Source organism: Calonectris borealis, chromosome 8 (assembly GCF_964195595.1).
Source record: "Calonectris borealis chromosome 8, bCalBor7.hap1.2, whole genome shotgun sequence".
Taxonomy (NCBI): Eukaryota; Metazoa; Chordata; class Aves; order Procellariiformes; family Procellariidae; genus Calonectris; species Calonectris borealis.
In genome coordinates, this window is record NC_134319.1 from 34068263 (window position 1) to 34084944 (window position 16682).

At 41.5% G+C, this 16682-nt stretch overlaps 1 protein-coding gene across 1 annotated transcript in view; it reads left to right on the forward strand.

Moving 5' to 3' along the window:
• Positions 1–16682, forward strand: part of RGL1 (ral guanine nucleotide dissociation stimulator like 1) — a 53581-nt gene that overhangs the window by 6244 nt on the left and 30655 nt on the right. Inside the window, exon 4 of the mRNA XM_075157014.1 lies at positions 6754–6831. Within this exon, the coding sequence (XP_075013115.1) occupies positions 6754–6831 (78 nt within the window). The remainder of the gene's footprint in view (positions 1–6753; positions 6832–16682) is intronic.

Genomic DNA, 16682 nt, shown 5'->3' on the forward strand with positions numbered 1-16682 from the left:
CAATTCTGATCCTACTGGCATGGGTACCTCTCAGAGCAAGTTACAACGTCTCCTTCAGAGGAAGGGCACGGAGGCTGCCTGACCTTGTCAACATTATCCCCAGCCTTTTATAATAAATGATAGAATCCACAGGAAATCCTAGGAGGTCACCACTTCCTTCCCCTCTCACAAATCTTAGGAGTTTGGTGTATAAGAATCCATGGATGTTTCTCTTGGCTTTTCGAATATCATGGATAATCTAGAATTTTATGGCTTGGGACAAAATATAGATGAAACTTAAGCTATAAAAGTTAGAATGATTTACATGCAGCTATGGAATATGGACTTGTGAAGAAAAGCAGATGTTATAAGGAAAAATAAAAAAAGAAATGGATGGTAATTGAATTTAACCAGCTTAGTTTTCATCTCTCCATTAGTGTAGAGTAAGTAGCAAAGAGCCTGCATTTTTGCAACTTTCTCGTTAGTGATACTTGTTAATAATAACAGCACAGAGACTAAAGTGGGTGTCAGTGCATAATCTGTGTTTTCTAAGTACTTGTATTTTGTTTTCCAGTGAAGTAAAAAAATAATGAAAAGGGCAATCTCTTAAAAAAACAAGTAAGATTTTGGCATTAGTTGTCAATTTTAGTTTCGTGTGAAGAGCTTGAGCCCTGTTTCTTATCCTTGGTGATAGAGCAGGATTATGGAGTAAGGGAACAATCATGAATGGCAACGCTGAGCTCTTGTTGTTTGGTCCAAGGGACAACAGTGATGTGGCCACATCAAAAAAGGCCCTTCCAACTTTTTACAGGTGAGCAGCTCCCTGACATAGAGTAGGAGGGAACAGCATCTGCACCTCCCAGTTGTAGGACATATTTTTTTGTAGGAACGTACACATTGACAAACTTCCTCCAAAATTTATGTGTGGAAGCTGAATCGCCCTCAAGTCCAGTGCATTCAGTTTATATTGGATTTGCTGTGGATACACCTCTCGCTGTGAGTTCTGCAGAATTGTCTGATGTATGCATTAGACATACACAAATCCAGATTAGACAAAGAGAGTCCTGGGACTCTTGGAAAAGTGTCCTGGGAAATCTGGATATTTTGTACCCTAAGTGTGTGAGGATACCTGTTGGTCATTTGATGTTGTCTGCAGAGTGTCCTGCCCAAGCAGTGCAAGCGTTAACTGATTTTGGGGCATGAAACATTTATTCTGTCCAAAAAAGGTGCGATGATCTTCCCCGAGTGACAGAGGCAAATAAAAAAGCAGATGCTGTACTTAAGAGAAACTGAAGTGTTAGGGCAGAAAAAAAAATGAACTTTTAAAAGGTTTGAATAACTCAGAATACTGCGTGCTTTTGTTAAATCATTCCGCACTGCGGTGAGGTTTTGTGGAATCTTCTGGGCAAAACCTTTTTCCCGGCTTGGGCCTTACTCTGTTAAAATAAGCTGTGATCTGCCCTGTGAGCGTGTGAGGCTCTGCAGCCATCGGTAGCTCCTAGGAGGCCTTTCGGGGCTGCACGCTGTAATCTTCGTTCCCTGCAAGGCTGCGGAGGAGTTGGTAGTTTTCTTTCTCTCCCGGTGTGGTAGGATGGACTAAAGGGACACGCGTGTTGCTTACCCTGCCTTTACTCCTCTTCACGTGACGTCGGAAAGCGGGAGGAGGTCCTCCCAAACACACACGGCTTCGGTTATGTCACGGCAGGGATCGCACAGCTGCACGGCGCTGGTGCTCGCCGTGTTTTTGATTCCCGCAGCCAGTGCTGGCATTGTCATCACAGGAATGCACAAACCAACGGGGCGGAGAGGAACATTTCTAAAGGTGCTTTCTGTCCTGCAAGACATCCAGTGCAGTGAGTGGAGTCACACAAAGTATCGAACAAGGCCTGTGAAAAGGTTTAAATTGTTAATGTACAATTCGGACTATTTTAAGACCGATGCAGTTCCCCGTGTTTCAGTCAGAAGACACTTACTGGATTTTCGGTGCTATGCTACTTATTGTAGTGGACTTTAAATTGGGCCCTTTGGTAACTTCTGTCTTTAGTAAAATCAGAGATGTGCTATTTGCTTGCTGAGCAACTTTTAACGCTTGTTGGAGATTGTGAATAAATCTGTTCTGTTGTTTTTTTTTTTTTCCCCCCCTTCCAGGACTTCAAATTAAGCTTTTGCTTTTTATTAAATTTGAGACTGGAGCCCTATTCATTCTTTTGGCTGGATTCAGCCTGTAAAGGTTTTCTTTTAACATACAGTAGAAGTCAAACTAAACAAAATCTTGGGCATAAGCTGGTATGTTGAAAAGTGAGGGGGATGACTTGTATTTTCAAAGCTATTTCAGAGTAATTGGACATCCGCATCCCTTTAGTATTCATGGAAGTTTGGCATCTAAATGCGGCAGACAGCTTTGAAAACCTGCCAAGTCTTTAACACTGTACGTTCTGATATTTTCTCTTTGTTTGGTAGAAGTGGGTAGGGAGATCTAAAAGAAAAAAATCTTGTTGGCATTTTGATGTGAAAACCCTTGATGGAAGTTCCTGGAGAGAGGAAAAGGAGACCAGCTCCTCCTGCCCCTGGGTGTGGGGATGCAGCGTGATGCCTCCGCAGAGATCCTGCGGTATCCCCAGTGTCGCCGGGCACGCTGTGGAATTAAACGCTCGCGAGTGTGATGGAAGCCAAAGATGTTTAGCTGTCCAGATGAGAGCAGAACCAGGCCAAGTTCCTCTCTTAGGTATTTTATTTTGTCCTGGTAATCGTGTTCCTTGCAACGCTGCTTAAAAGCGGTTACGTGCTGTGCTTGGCACAGTTGCATATAAAGTAGCAACCGGTCCCTATCTCAAGGAGTTCACAGAGAAGGGAACGGATACTGTTTGATGGGAGAGCCAGAGCTGGATGATGACCGCAAATAAGTTAATTTTACATTATCGCTTCATTTCTTCTGCTGGAGGATGGCTCGATAGAGGGTAAATGGAGAGGGAATAAAGGCAGAGAGAGGACGTTGAAGGAATGGGTCCTTCGTAGCAGCCTATGCTTTTAGGACAGTAGCTTTATATAGCATTTGGCTCACTGTTGTTGCTGTAGTGTCTATTCTTTTCTCTGTTGTTTTCCTGTATACCAGGTGGTTTGTCTACTCAACTGAAGCAGCAACTTCATTTCCATGATTCTACGTGTGTATAATTCAAAACACCTTACAATTCTTGCTGAGGATCTCTGCTTCCAGTCACTTGTTTTGATGCTTATAAGCCTTATTTAGGGATTTGTTTGGGGCTTTTGCAGAGAACCACCTTTCCTTGTTATTTCTGAGTTATTCGAAGAGTATTTTCCTCCCTCTTCTTCCCTTTCCCTCTTAACAGAGATGCAGGGGTGCATTTTCTACTCTATTTTTTCAGTATTTAAATTTTCAGTACTACCCATTACATTCTGGTCTCATTTGCTTAGTCAGTCCCTTTGAGTGGAGTCTATAACTTTCCAAACGCCAAGCAAGGCTGAACAGTTCTGTGGGCTACAGGATCCTTTTGTTTCTCATGTCTCTTTTTGTATGCAAAGCATTCATACAAGGCTGGGTAGTGAATGGCTCTTTGTCCAGAAGCTGGTGAGAACAGAGCAGTGGAAGTCTGCAGAAACGCTGTTCTTTACATCAGATGTATCATTAACTCCTCCTAACCCGTATTTAATGGCCTGTTGCTCATGCAGAGCTCTTGCGTTGAGAGATAGGCAGAGGTTTACATCTGGAAATATAACAAAGAGTTATATACGTCTCCCGTTTTGTACAGAAAGTTGCCTACGCTTTATTACTGTGTTATGAATTTATATTACAAAAATCAGCATGTGTCTCTCTAGTGGGATTTAAATGCAAGTGCCTAATGTTCTGCAAATACATATTTTATATTTCGTACAATACAAGGACAATGACATTGTGAGTCATCTCAATAAATTTTACTCTAAGAATTAATGGCAAGTTTTGAAAAATGAATATAAAAATTGGATTTTTATTCGAAAACTGAAGTTTTCTTTGCATATTTCTCCCAGCAGGGGGAAAAATGTCTTTCATCTATTGGCTAAGATGTGTTTTAGTCATCTTACCTAGTAGATGGCAGTGGAACATGAAATCCTCTCCCTTTAGCAACAGAACAGGAGCAGCCGTCACAGCATGTAATGTACATTATATCAGCAGCATGTCTTGATTCTGTCCTGCACAATCTCCGCTGAGCAGGCATCAGCATAGTTCTTTAAATATCCCCCCTATGCTCTTTTCGTATCTTTTTGGTAAGATGATATGTTACCCAGTGTTATTTGGAAATGCAGGACAATCTGTAGGTCTGCAAGAGCAAATATTGAAACCAATAGAGTTAAATCAAATAAAAATAGGTTAAACTTTACACTTCGGCTTAGCAAAGTGATGGAATTCACTGAAGTGTTTGGCAGTATTGTTCTTAAGGCTTCTCTGATTTATTCCATCCTTGCAGTAAAGCAGTGGGACGTACCTCAAATAGTTAATTGCATTCACTTTGAATTGCAAATGCTAGTAATGAGCATTTAGGGTATGACTGAGAGCTGAGAGAGGCCAGGTAGGATTAAGTGGTGAATTTGGGCATAGCCCAGAGTCAGAAAGAAGGTATCTATCCAATTTTACAGCTTCAGTAGTGCTGATCCCAATAAAAGGAGCACGGGCAGGGTGTGAAATTGCTTGGGAGAATATAGGAGAAAGCACAGAGGCCATTGATGCGCTAAAAATTTCAGCACAAGATTGACAGCCATTCTTGTACCAAGCCGTGGTTCCTCTGTGAATGCTCCTGTTGTGATTCACTGTGAGCACCGAAGGATCGAGGTGTTATTCAGCATGTTTTAGAAGTGGATCCTTACCCCGTTGTCAGTTTAGCTAAGCGTATTTTTCTTTAGATGTTTGGATTAGCTCTGTGAAATCGCAACAGCAAAATGGGTTATCCTGTATGTACCTCAAACTCTAAGGACCCTTTCTGTTTTAAGTCATCCTTAAAACCTACTGTCATGCTTCTGCTGTCTTATAGGACCAGCAGGATTGTTTCAGGATAACTGAGAAGAATTTGGGCCCTTTGAAATATAAGCTTGCAAGTTTTTATGCATGTGTTACGCCTTTTTTCCTGGACAGATAACATGCTGAGATTTCCCAAGTCTTCCCCACTGGTGTGAGAACGCAGGTTGAATGAGAGACAGCGTATATTGGTCAGACTAAGCTACCGGGGTCAAGCAGTCATGATTTGGTTCTCAGCTTTGTCACAGATATGCGGTAACAACTGGAGCAAATAATTTTTTGTTATGTCTACCTGCAACGTAGTTGGAGATGCAAGATGTGGTTTTAAATGAGCTGTTTCAGACAATGCAAGTGGTCTTACCACAGTACTCCCAAGGCTAAGTAAGCCCCAGCTGACCTCTTACAACTGCGGCTACGCTGCTCCTATCAGAGGGATTACTTGTTTGCCTTTGTTAGTTTGGGTTTACTTTGCAGTGCACTGGAATGTACGCAAACCCTCGATCTCTCTCTGCCGCAGCTTCCCCATCCACAGTGGAATTGTCCAACGTTAAGCCCTTGTCATAAGATTATTGAAACTTAAGTTCTTATTTTAAAGTATTGTGGAGTTCTGAGATGGTGAGCCGTGGTAGGGCAGAATATCAGTATGAGGGTGGTGAATGGTGGTGCTAACACATGTTCTTTACGATCTAGCAGATCTGCTGGTGAGGGTGAGCTTGAATTCCGTTACACTAGTTGACTTTCTGTACAGATCTGGGATTCTTACAGATGAAGCCTCAGACTGATACTTTAGAGGAGCATGAAACTACCACCTCTTATTTTTATCCCTTGAAACATTTTGGATGAATTTGCTACAGTTCTGACCTGAACCTTCTGGACACAAACCGACAGCCCGCTGTATTTTCTCTATCTGATGTTACTAGGATGTTGGAGCACAAACACTTAAAGATGCACTTGTACTCCTAACTCTTCAGATTAATTGCAGGTGCCTGACACAATTAGTTGAGCACAGAATGTGTAAAATCAGCTTGCCTTGTTCTGGACTGTGAGTAATTGTCCGCCTTCATTAAAGCTGCCTGTAAGGAACCATGGAATTCTTTATGGAGCTGTACATCTGAAACAACAGGCACTCCCATTGAAAATGAAGTACCTAATCCTGCCTTCAAGGCACGTGCATTGCCTATGTAGGTAAGAGATTTTGCTTTGCGCTGTTGGAGTTGTGCCCATGGTTTTCTCTTTCCCAGTGGCATTTTCACAGCGCCACGGGCCATTCCCACTCGTGACAACTGTGTCAGTAGTTTTGGCACAACTGGGCATTTGCCACCCGGAAAACTTTGTGTGAAATCACACTTGGAGTGAGAAGGAATGACAAATACTAGAGAAACAGAAACTGTATTGGAGAAAGTGGTTGTGTTACAGCCTCACTGCACACTGGAATATTGCTCTGGGAAAGGACGGAGTGAAAACGGGCAGAAAGGGTCTTGGAGCTGTGAGCAAAGAAACTGTTTTGGTTGATTCCTCCTATGAGCAGGCTGCTTCATATAAATTAACAAATTAGGTTGGAAGATACTGGCTGTCTCTTTAGGAATTTTTTCCTTCTAAATGAAATAATCTTCAATCTCCTTAATTTTGCCCAACTGTTAGATTCCATATTTGTAGTTTGAGCTAGAAACACTTTTTAGTTGTTTATGATAATTGTATATGTATTATGCTATTTGGGATTTTGCTTTTATTCAGTAGAGGTTCCTCTAAACACTCGTCTCATTTTTCAGGAATGGAAACCTGGAGACCTCAAGCTGTGAAGAAGTTGGAAGCCAGAATTCCTCCGAATCCAAAACAGTACTCAGGACGTAAGTGTGGTTTTGCACTGTACAGCGAGCCCTAGTCAGGATTCGGTATTGGAGGAGGATGTGGGTAGCATAGCTGTTGTTTCCTCTGAAAATTCACAGCACTGTTTGCTTGCTTAAACAAGCTTGTGTAAAGGCCAAATATCAACTGTCTCATAACATATCCAATAATATAACCCAGAGATCTTTCCGTCGGGGAAATTGTCTCAGAATTAAACATGAGATGAACACATCTAGGCCAACATTTTGTTGATTAAACAAACAAGGAGTGTTTGTTTCCCCTGCCTTATCTATAGTAGTAAATGGTTATTGCTTATGACTGATTTAATTGTGCATTACAACAGTGTCTGCAGACTAAAGCCGAGGTTGTTTCAGGCAACGTGTGTATGCATGTATCTTTTCCATTAGTGCCCCTATGATTTACAGTGTGCTTTTAGAGTGAAATTTAAATTCTGAAGTCGTCCTAATTTGCAAGAAAAATAGCAAAGCTGTTTTGAAATGCAGTTTAAATGGGGAAAAAAGTGGTTTGGTTATCCTCCTAGCATCATATGAAACTACGTTTTATCTTTAAACGTTGGGTGTAAAATGTGCCTTAGGTCATCAGCATTTGTACTTTGACATCTGCATGATCTGTGGTTTGCATACATCACGGCAGTAAAAAGGAGCTGCATCGTTGTATTTGATTACAATCTGTGGTGATGCTTGATTCCTGTCAGCATTACTGAAGATTGTTTTTCTATGAATTTATCTCAGCTTCCACCTGTTAAGAAAACCTTAGATTTTTTTATTGGTGTGCTGATTTCTCAAGGTGTAATTGAAGAAGCAGCCTTTAGTTTCCTTTTGTTTTGAAAGGGATGAAAAATGTTGAACTTTCTATCACGAGATACACAGTCCAAACAAGACTGAGAAATACACTGCAGTATTTTCATTCCTGGGATTCAGGCAGGCTGTCGATTCGAATCACATTCTGTTCTACAATATTGGGCCTGCCCTTCCCACTGCTTACCTCCGTGCTTTTCTGATGGCCTGTGTGTTAGGATAGGGGGGTTTGAGTCTGGCTTAAAACAGTTCAAATATCCTTGTCCAGAAATGTGCCGTTAACATAGTGAACACCTCCCTGTCCTCCATTGTCTGAATGGAGTGGTTAGACAGTGGGGTCGCTTTGCCTTCTGTCATCCATGCAGAAACTGTTTTGTTTAACCACCAGAGATAAATTGGTAAAAGCTCCTTGGCTGTGCGCGTTTCAATAGCTGTCTCTGAAAACACAATGAATTATGCTTGCTTGACTGCAGAAGAAATGTAGAGCTTAATTAATGTCTGTAAATGATACAGGATTCTCAAAGGCTTTAGTTAGAAACAAAATGTTATCGCTTGTTAATTTATTTTTTTTTTAGCACTTAGCAAGGACGGAAAGCTACAAGCTCTGATTATTTGGGCTGTTCCTCTTGCCCCATGAGACTTGACATGGGAGCTCAATTCTCCTGGCTGGCGTAACAGAGCGCTATCAATGTTTTCTCCCACTTTGCCATGAGAACTCAGCAAAGAACAGCTGGTAGTTAAAACTTGGTCACAAGCACCAAGAGGGCAGTATTATGCCTGCAATAATAGGCAGCCACCGGGTTCCCACACTCCCATCCAAAATGAGCTCTAGGGTCTCTTCCAGCTTTGGGCAGACCATTTGAACTTCCCCTATCTCACTCAGTCCAACCATAAAATATGAGCAAAAGCGGCACCCTTCCTGCAAAATAGATTAAGGATTTATATTGGGGATGAGGAAGAAAATTTCACCAGTATAAATCATGTTGGGATTAATCCCCCCCACCTTTTCATGGATCCAAAGGAGCTTGATTATGAGATGGAGAAAAAAGGGGTGAAAGTAATCTTGATGTTAGTGTCACGCAGGCTTTGGGCAAAATAAATCAATTTGTTGTTACGTCTAGAAGTTAGCGTGCAAGTGAAACAGCATTTAGTAGAAGCATGTTTGTTTTATTTAATTTTTTTCTTAACGGAGTTGTTTTCCTACTGACATACCCATAGGTTATCATATACCCCCTGCCTAGTTGTTTCCTGCTGCATCAACGCTGTCTTCCCTCTTGGCATGTAATCGTCACGTAACGCCTTTGCACTGACAGGGACTGACAAATGGATGGAGTCTGTGGTCCTACTCCTGTGGTAGCAGATGAGTTTATCTGACACAATTTTCATGAATATATTCAGCACAGCTGATTTTGATCCTTTGGCCCTCGTAAGATACCTTTTATGTCTGAATTTGATACCTGTTACCCAACTACTTATTTATAGAAAGCTCAACAATGAAGTTGTCAACAAAGTAATTTGTCAGGTATACGTGTTTTAACAGATCCTGTATAAATGTGAATTCACTTTCCTGCCTTAAAAATTTCCATTGCTCTCCATTGCTCTGGCTACTTGTCTCTTAGATATGATTAATGGTATCTGGAAAAGAGGTTGGCTTTGTACTCCTGTTGTGAAACACGTAGTTCTAGTAGTTCAGGTTTTCTCTTGTCTGGGATAATTCCAATATAATTGCATTTACCCTCTTTTCTCATAGAACAGAAACATGATATAATTGTGCTCTCGGTTTTATATGACTTGGAGAAATAAGAGGAAGAAGCAATAGAGCCCTGTTATTTCTTGCCATTAACTCTGTATTTCTCAGAGGAAAAATAACTTGTGGGGAAGCCCGTGGTCTGTGGCCAGAGATCTTCTGCATTTGTCAGACTCCTGTTGTGACAGTTCAGATGCTTTAAAAATCCATTTGAGGCATTAGAAATGGGGATGCAATTTGAAGCATTTCCACTGGTTTGACACAAAAAAACACTACAGAAGTTAAAAACAACAGCAGGAGAAGAATTTATGGCTCTTTACATGTCTCATAGAGCTTTAAAGAAGAGAGGGGTTTTTGCAAAAACTTAGGTATGTATGGGAGGAATATTATGCTGTATGTGGTGTACTGAAAGCCCAGAAGTTACTAATTTCTATGTTGAAATTCTCTGTGTTTTTTGTACATGTAGTATAGAGTTGTGACATGATTTGAGAAGGAAAATGCCTTATGTACGTAATTTTTTTAATTATTGTTTTAGCATTCTACCCAGTGCTCGTGTAGCTCAGAACCTGCAAGTCCTACACGAGGGCTTGAGCGCATTCGTGGCACGGCCTTGTTTGAGGGACTTGTGGGAGCTGTAAACCCACCCTTGTGTTTCCGAATTCTGGGCCTGAGCCAGCAGTTACTTCTCACACTTGTTGCAGTGACATGTAGTTGTTACTGACCCAAGATCACTTCAGCTATGTTCGGAAACATGCCTTCTAAGGATCTGTTCTGCCAAGGGGATTTTCTCCTGTTCACTTAAGCATCATTCCTATCATTTTTGGACCGCTGGAGTGGTTAAAAAAATCATTATTTTTCAACAGGGATCTGAATTACATCTAAAACAAAATATCTTTCGGGCTTTTTATTATTATTGCCCTTTTCTTTAAAACTTCGTTCAGTAATACACAGTTTAAACGAAGGTACTGTGATTTTGTAACTTTAAAAATACACAGACAGTTTGGACCTCAAAGTTATGAGTAAGCTCTGAACACCATCAAAAGTTTTGTGAGCTTAAAAAAACCTGCCGTGCATGACTCTAAGCTTTTTTTTTTTTTTCCTTCTTTTAAATATCAGGACCCACCTTAGCTTTTCATGTTCAGTAGCTTGCTTTCCACAGTTCTCACTACTTTCAGTCAGTCAGAAAGTTCATGATTGCAAGTAACAGAAGAATAAAGTCCACAAAAAGTCAGATATTCCAGTCAAATGTCGCAGTTAGATGGACTTCAGCCTGTGTTTCCAGAAATATGATGCCATGCCTCTCCTAATTGTCTGATAAGAGAGTTGTAAGGAGTAACTTACTTGACCCTCTATCTCCTCCTATAAACAATTCCTCTTGCTCTTCCTTGCATCATATAAGCAAGATTGCCTGGTGCTGTTTCTCAGTTCTGCATGGTTTTGTGTTGAGGTGTGACAGAGTTGCCTTCTCATCTTAGTTAGGTCGTCGTTGTCTTCAGAGTTCTTTGTGTTCACTACATGTTTTTTAGCTTAGGACTTCTGTTGACTTTCAAAAAGAAGAGTAGATATAACACACCAAGACGTGTCAATTCAGAATAAAACCATACATACACTAAACATTAAATAAAAATTATCAGTATGATGAGTAGCATTAAGAATTAAAGAGAGATCCATATGATAGTATAGCTTACATCGTTTGTAGAGGATTTGTACTATAATTCAATTATGTTTTTTGTTTTTTAAGTGAGGTTGTATAGTTCGAATGTGTCGTTTGGTACATGTGACCTGACAAAAAGCAAATGAGGAAAGAAAGTAGAGCAAAAAGAAATAAAGTACTTTTTCTTGTTTGTGTCTGATCTGAAGACCCTACACACCTTCACCCTTAAAGGGGGAAACTTTAATGACATAGTCGCATCCAAGAGATTTCAAGCACCTTTACATATTCTGGGAGAGGGATCAGCAAGCCAAACAACTAATGCTGTTTGGGGACTTCAGTTCTTCTGAAATGGTTGTGTGTATTGCCTACGAGATAGTTAGAAACAATGCTTTTGGTGATCTGAACTGATCGCTGTGATCTCTATTCAGAGCAGGAGAGTTCCTCAGTTAACTTTTAACTCATGGTTAAAAGGCAGAGTTTTCTACGCAGAATGACCTGTGAAATAACTTGTGCCCTACTTTCCTCTCCCTACTGAAAGATGGTGTTAGTTTTGATCTCTGGGCAATCCACTGCTGGCAGACAACTATACCCGAACCACAGACTTGTGAATTTAAAGAGGTGATGTATTAAAGGAGCAGAACATTTCTTTCCCAGAAGATAAGCACTGAAGAACTGGTTGGAGCTGGTTGAGGACAGAGAAAGAACCGTAAAGCCTTTGCGGTATAAAATATCGCAGCTGCTTGTACCTTTTGGAAGTCGGTAGCTTCACTGGATACTGGGACGCCTCTGAGTAACGTGAGGGTCTGAAGCAGTGCTGGGGCCACGTCACTGATAGGACTTGCTAGGTGTGTGAGACCTGGAGAGCTGATGCAGCACATCACACTCCATGGATAAAAGGTGCTGAGCTTGTTGCCACGAGTTTAAAAGATTTCTGTCAGTGAAGTTCCCAGAAGTGATTCATTCCTGTTCAGCACACACAAAAAAACGTCCAGCCTGGCAGTTCAGGCTTGCCTGCAATGTTTGCCTTCGGGGAAGACCAGTTTAATGTTAACTGAATCTAGTTACTTGAAGACCTCACTCAAAGATATAGCAGTACGCACCTGAGATTACCTGTGGGAGAGGTTTTTCAAGAAGCAGACAGTGTTGCCATATTGGTCCATGGACTTGGACTGTGATTTTTTTGTTTGTTTGCTTTCCAGCCATCTAACGTTGGTACGTTTTCTTTAAAAATACCCTTTAGGCGTGTTGGTAAATATAATGGGGAGAGGAAAAAGCGTGCCGTCTCCCCCTGTACGTAGAAATAACTCCTGTGTTTGTAGCTAGTAAGAGAGTCCACAGCCAGGGCAAATGCGATGAAAAGGAAATGCTGTGCCGTAAACAGTGAGTTGATTACGTTTACATCTCTCCTTCTGATGAAACCAAAGCAAGTTTAAGAGCTTTTATAAATCCCGGTTTAGGTTACATTTCTCAAGGATACTAAGGAGAAAGCGGTAGAACTGGAAAACTGGTCTCCTGGTTGCAGTATGAAGTTTCAGTGGGGATTTTAATTATCTTTTTTTTTTTTTTTCCTGGCTACATTGTATACTCACATCCCCAGTGCTGTAAAAGGGAGGATTCTTGCTGGAGTTGGACCAGCTGAATGAGAAGCAGAAACAGTTTATGTAGTACAGAATGTAAAATAACTGTAAGCCCTCAAACTCTCCTCTTCTGCAGTCCTAAGCACTGCCATGGCTGAGTTCTGAGGCTTTTAAATCCTAAATGAGCTTGAGTAACAGTAAAAGTCCTTTCAAGCCTCCTCTTGCAGTGTAAGGTTGTGGTTTCCGTCTGCTGCTGGCTTCGGTTTGCTGATTGGGAGTAGATTGGTGGTGCTCTCCCTCAGATGAATGACAGGCCACAGAAATGAATCAAAATGCTTGGGGTTTTCTTTGTTGTCTTGAATGTCAGCTCCTAGTTGCATCTGCTTTATTATCAAAATGTGGAATTTATTTGTTGCTAAAACTTGGAATGTGGCGCGATTGAAAACCGCAGACAAAGCAACTCAAAGCTAAACTGAAATCTCGTTGTTTCATTCCAAAGCAATTGGGTAAAACAGTTCAAATAAAGAAAATTAAGGAACCACATGGCATGTCTTGCATGTTTACCCCTCCTCTTCTGCATTAAAATAGCAAATACCGAAACCTTCAATGTAATACTGCAGCATTTGGAGTTTCTCATAGTGATAAACAAACACTGACCCATGGCTTCTCGTGCATTTAGACCTTGCCGACAGAAAACTCGTCTTTCGTTTCCTACTCAAGTTAACAGTCCTGCTGGAAAACAATGTGCACTGTTACAGTACCGCAGAAATAAAACTGGTCCTGAAACATTGTATTCCAGGAGAACAGACACCAAAGGAATGTGAGACAAATGGAAGAAAATTGGCTGGAAGTTTCTGATGCCTGGGAAATCCATGGTGGGAAGCAGTTAAGATGCATTTGGGAGAGCAGCAATCAGCATTCATTCCAGTAAAGCCAATTAAGCTAAAACAACAGCAGAAACCAATGTGGTTACATGAGAAGCGGAGTCAAAGACAGGGCAGTATAAGCAATGGAAGAGTGGGAGAGTTATGAAAACAACCAGAACCAAGCAAAAAAGAATAATTAGAAGAGCAAAGAAAAATAATGATTGGCATCTCAATTAAAACAAAGAACAACTAGCAGAGCTATTCCCTTAGTGACATTACATGCTTCTCGGCAAAAGCCCCCCCTGTATGCTATTCAACCAGTTCTTCCCAAATCAAAAGAAGAGTAGATCACTTGCTGGAAGTCATCAGCATTATTTACAAACGGACGGGGTGTGAGAAGCTACCCCTACATCAGCCTTTGCTTGCAGTTTACATACATTTTACCCTGATTGAAAGCTGAGATTTAACTGCCCATGTTGTTATTTAACAAGCAAAATTAAGAAAATACAGCTGGCTCGATTTAGTCTGTGTGAGCAAGCCTGAAAGCTATTGCATGGACAGTGGAGGAGAGGGAATAGCCCTCTGTAAAGGTTATTCCACTGATGGTCTTAAATATGCGTCTGGCAAATTACAGATAGTTTTATGCATGTTCCTGTCTAACTTAATAAGAAATCAGTCATTTAATCTCTTTTTTGCAATGAGGTTCTCCTTATTCTCCTTAATTGTTGAGATTCCCTTCTATACTCATTCTTTAGAAATAGTTGTGGTGGGAAAGAAAACACTGCTTTTGCCTTTTTGGCAACCAATGATCTCTTTAATTCCTATGCAGACCTCTTCAGGACCAGTGTTATAGCTCTCTTCCCAGTTGAGAAGACTACACAGAATTTCTGATAACCTGTTGAATCACATGTGATACGAAGGCCCCATTTTCCACCTCCTCAGTGCCCTGCTAGCTCAGCTTAACAGAGGTGTTAGACTTGGAGCTGCCACGGTTTCATCACGTTTTGTGGTAGCTCATGGGCAAATGGGGGTGGATGAGTAGTTGTGTGTTCCCAGTTTGTGAACGACAGAATCAGATACGCTTCTTCCACCTAACAGTAGGTAGATTTTGCAGACTGAAACCTTCAGAAGTGGGCTTCAAGCAAAGCTGGTATGGAAATCAGAAGACTTTCTGATAGGTGTGAAACTTGAAAGCATTGCTGAACAGAGCCCAGAGTCTGTGGTTGGCAGGACAGGAGTTAAACATTAAAAAGTTTTTTCTTATAGGCAGGAAAGGAAAAATTTATAGCTCATAATCAACTCATGAAAAATGTAGTCTGTGATGTTTCTTTCCTGTCTGAGATTTTGGAAGGCTCCCGTTCCTATCTGTCTCTGGGTCTGTCAAGTACAGGGAGTTTCTTCTCAAGGCCAGCAAATGTAAAGCTACTGCGAGATATGGGCAATTCTCCAGCCCGTTTTCAGAAAGCTTCCCTCCCTGACACACCAATTAAACAGTCGGGCGATAGGAGGTCAGTAGGGCACAGTGTACCTTTTTTCTCTTTCCTATTTCCCCTCTTGACTGAAATGATTTTGCTGGCAAAAATCAGTGTCTGTAACAGCTGTGAACTCCTCACCCTGCTCTGGGAGACTGGGTCTGTCTTCAACTCTGTTTATTCTTCAACTTATGAAAGCAGCCGTCCACCAAGCCTCTGGAAACTGAGCTTAGCATAAAGAGTGTGTGAACAATATTAGTGCTAGAACTTATCCTGTGGAGAGGCTCCTTCTTCCAAATCATTGCTGAACTGGTAAATGCTCATAAGAAAAGAATACCCAACCTAGTTTTTGGTGGTGGAGCCAGTAGGGATGATGGTGAGTTTGTGATGTGGGTGAGGAAAAGGGGCACAGAGCAGGAGGAAATACAGGATTAGGCATGGAGCGAGGCACAGCGTTCCCCTGCCTGTGGTGGAAAAGAAATGAAAATACTGTGGACATAGGACAGTGGTGTTTGTGACTGCAAGTGCTGCTGTGACGCAGCGTTCTGGGTGTGTGCGGGGCTAGAGAGGACGATTAAAAATGTGAGGAGAGGGGAAGGTGGAGCAAGAGCTTGGGAGCATCGCTGTGGGCATCTGTCTGTCGTGGCCTTTCTTGCGCCTTGGGATGTGGAGCTGGGCTGGCACTGTTGGCTTCGCCGCGGTGGTCGTGGACCACTGGCTGTTGTGTGACACCTGTCCTGACTGAGAAAAATGGTCCTGAAGCTCCAGACAAAAAGTTTGGCCATCACTGGCCTAAACCATGAAGACCGTACTTGTTGCATCTACGGCGGAAGCTTGCTTGAGCAGAGTTGTGAAAATTTGGCCCCAAATGGTTTTCAAACACCAAGAGAGTCTTCCAAGCTGCGCAATCTGTGTTTCATGTTTGCAATGAAACCCGAAATCCAGAATACGTTTGCGTGTTAATTTTTGGTTGTAAATCCTTTTTGTAGCTCTAACATTGTAATTCCAGAGTTTCCCCTGTCAGGAAGCCTAACCAAACAGTATTACTGACAGATTTCCAAATACGCTAATTAGAAATTCAAAGTTGCCACAATATCAGAGAAAGAAACAGAAGAAACAACAGACAAATGGATAGGGCTTGTAAAATAATATCTATATGGGATTAAAAGTTAATTGAGTTTTGAGGAAAAACCAATACGGTTAAAATGAGACAAGGAGAGCGGGAGAAACTATCTTTACTCTTTCTTAACTATTGGTTTATTTTGAATGCCCCTGAGCAGCTGAGTTAACCAGATATTGCTGTGGTTTCTCTACTTGCAGAACAAACATGCCAGTATTTGTATGCTGCTCTGATACGAGAGCTTTTTGGGTTGGCTTTTGGGTTCCTCATTGTCTACATATGAAATCTATGTTCGTATTTGAACTCCGCTCATGATCTCGTAATTTGAGGAAAGAGAGGTCCTCCTGGCATGCTTGTCCCTTTCCATTTTGCAGCTATTAACATGATAGACCCGGAGCCACTGCATCCGTGTTTTTGAGGATTTGAACTTTAAAAGCCAAGTGCCTGACTGTCGTGAGCACAGAGCACAGATGCTCTTTGAGCTGACACGTCGGTGTCTCTAACTGGATACTCGTGGTTAAAGGATTTTACCGAGAGCACGGCCCTTCTCCTCTTCATGGAATGTCATTGGGAGTATGGGAGTATGGAGTGTACTGTTA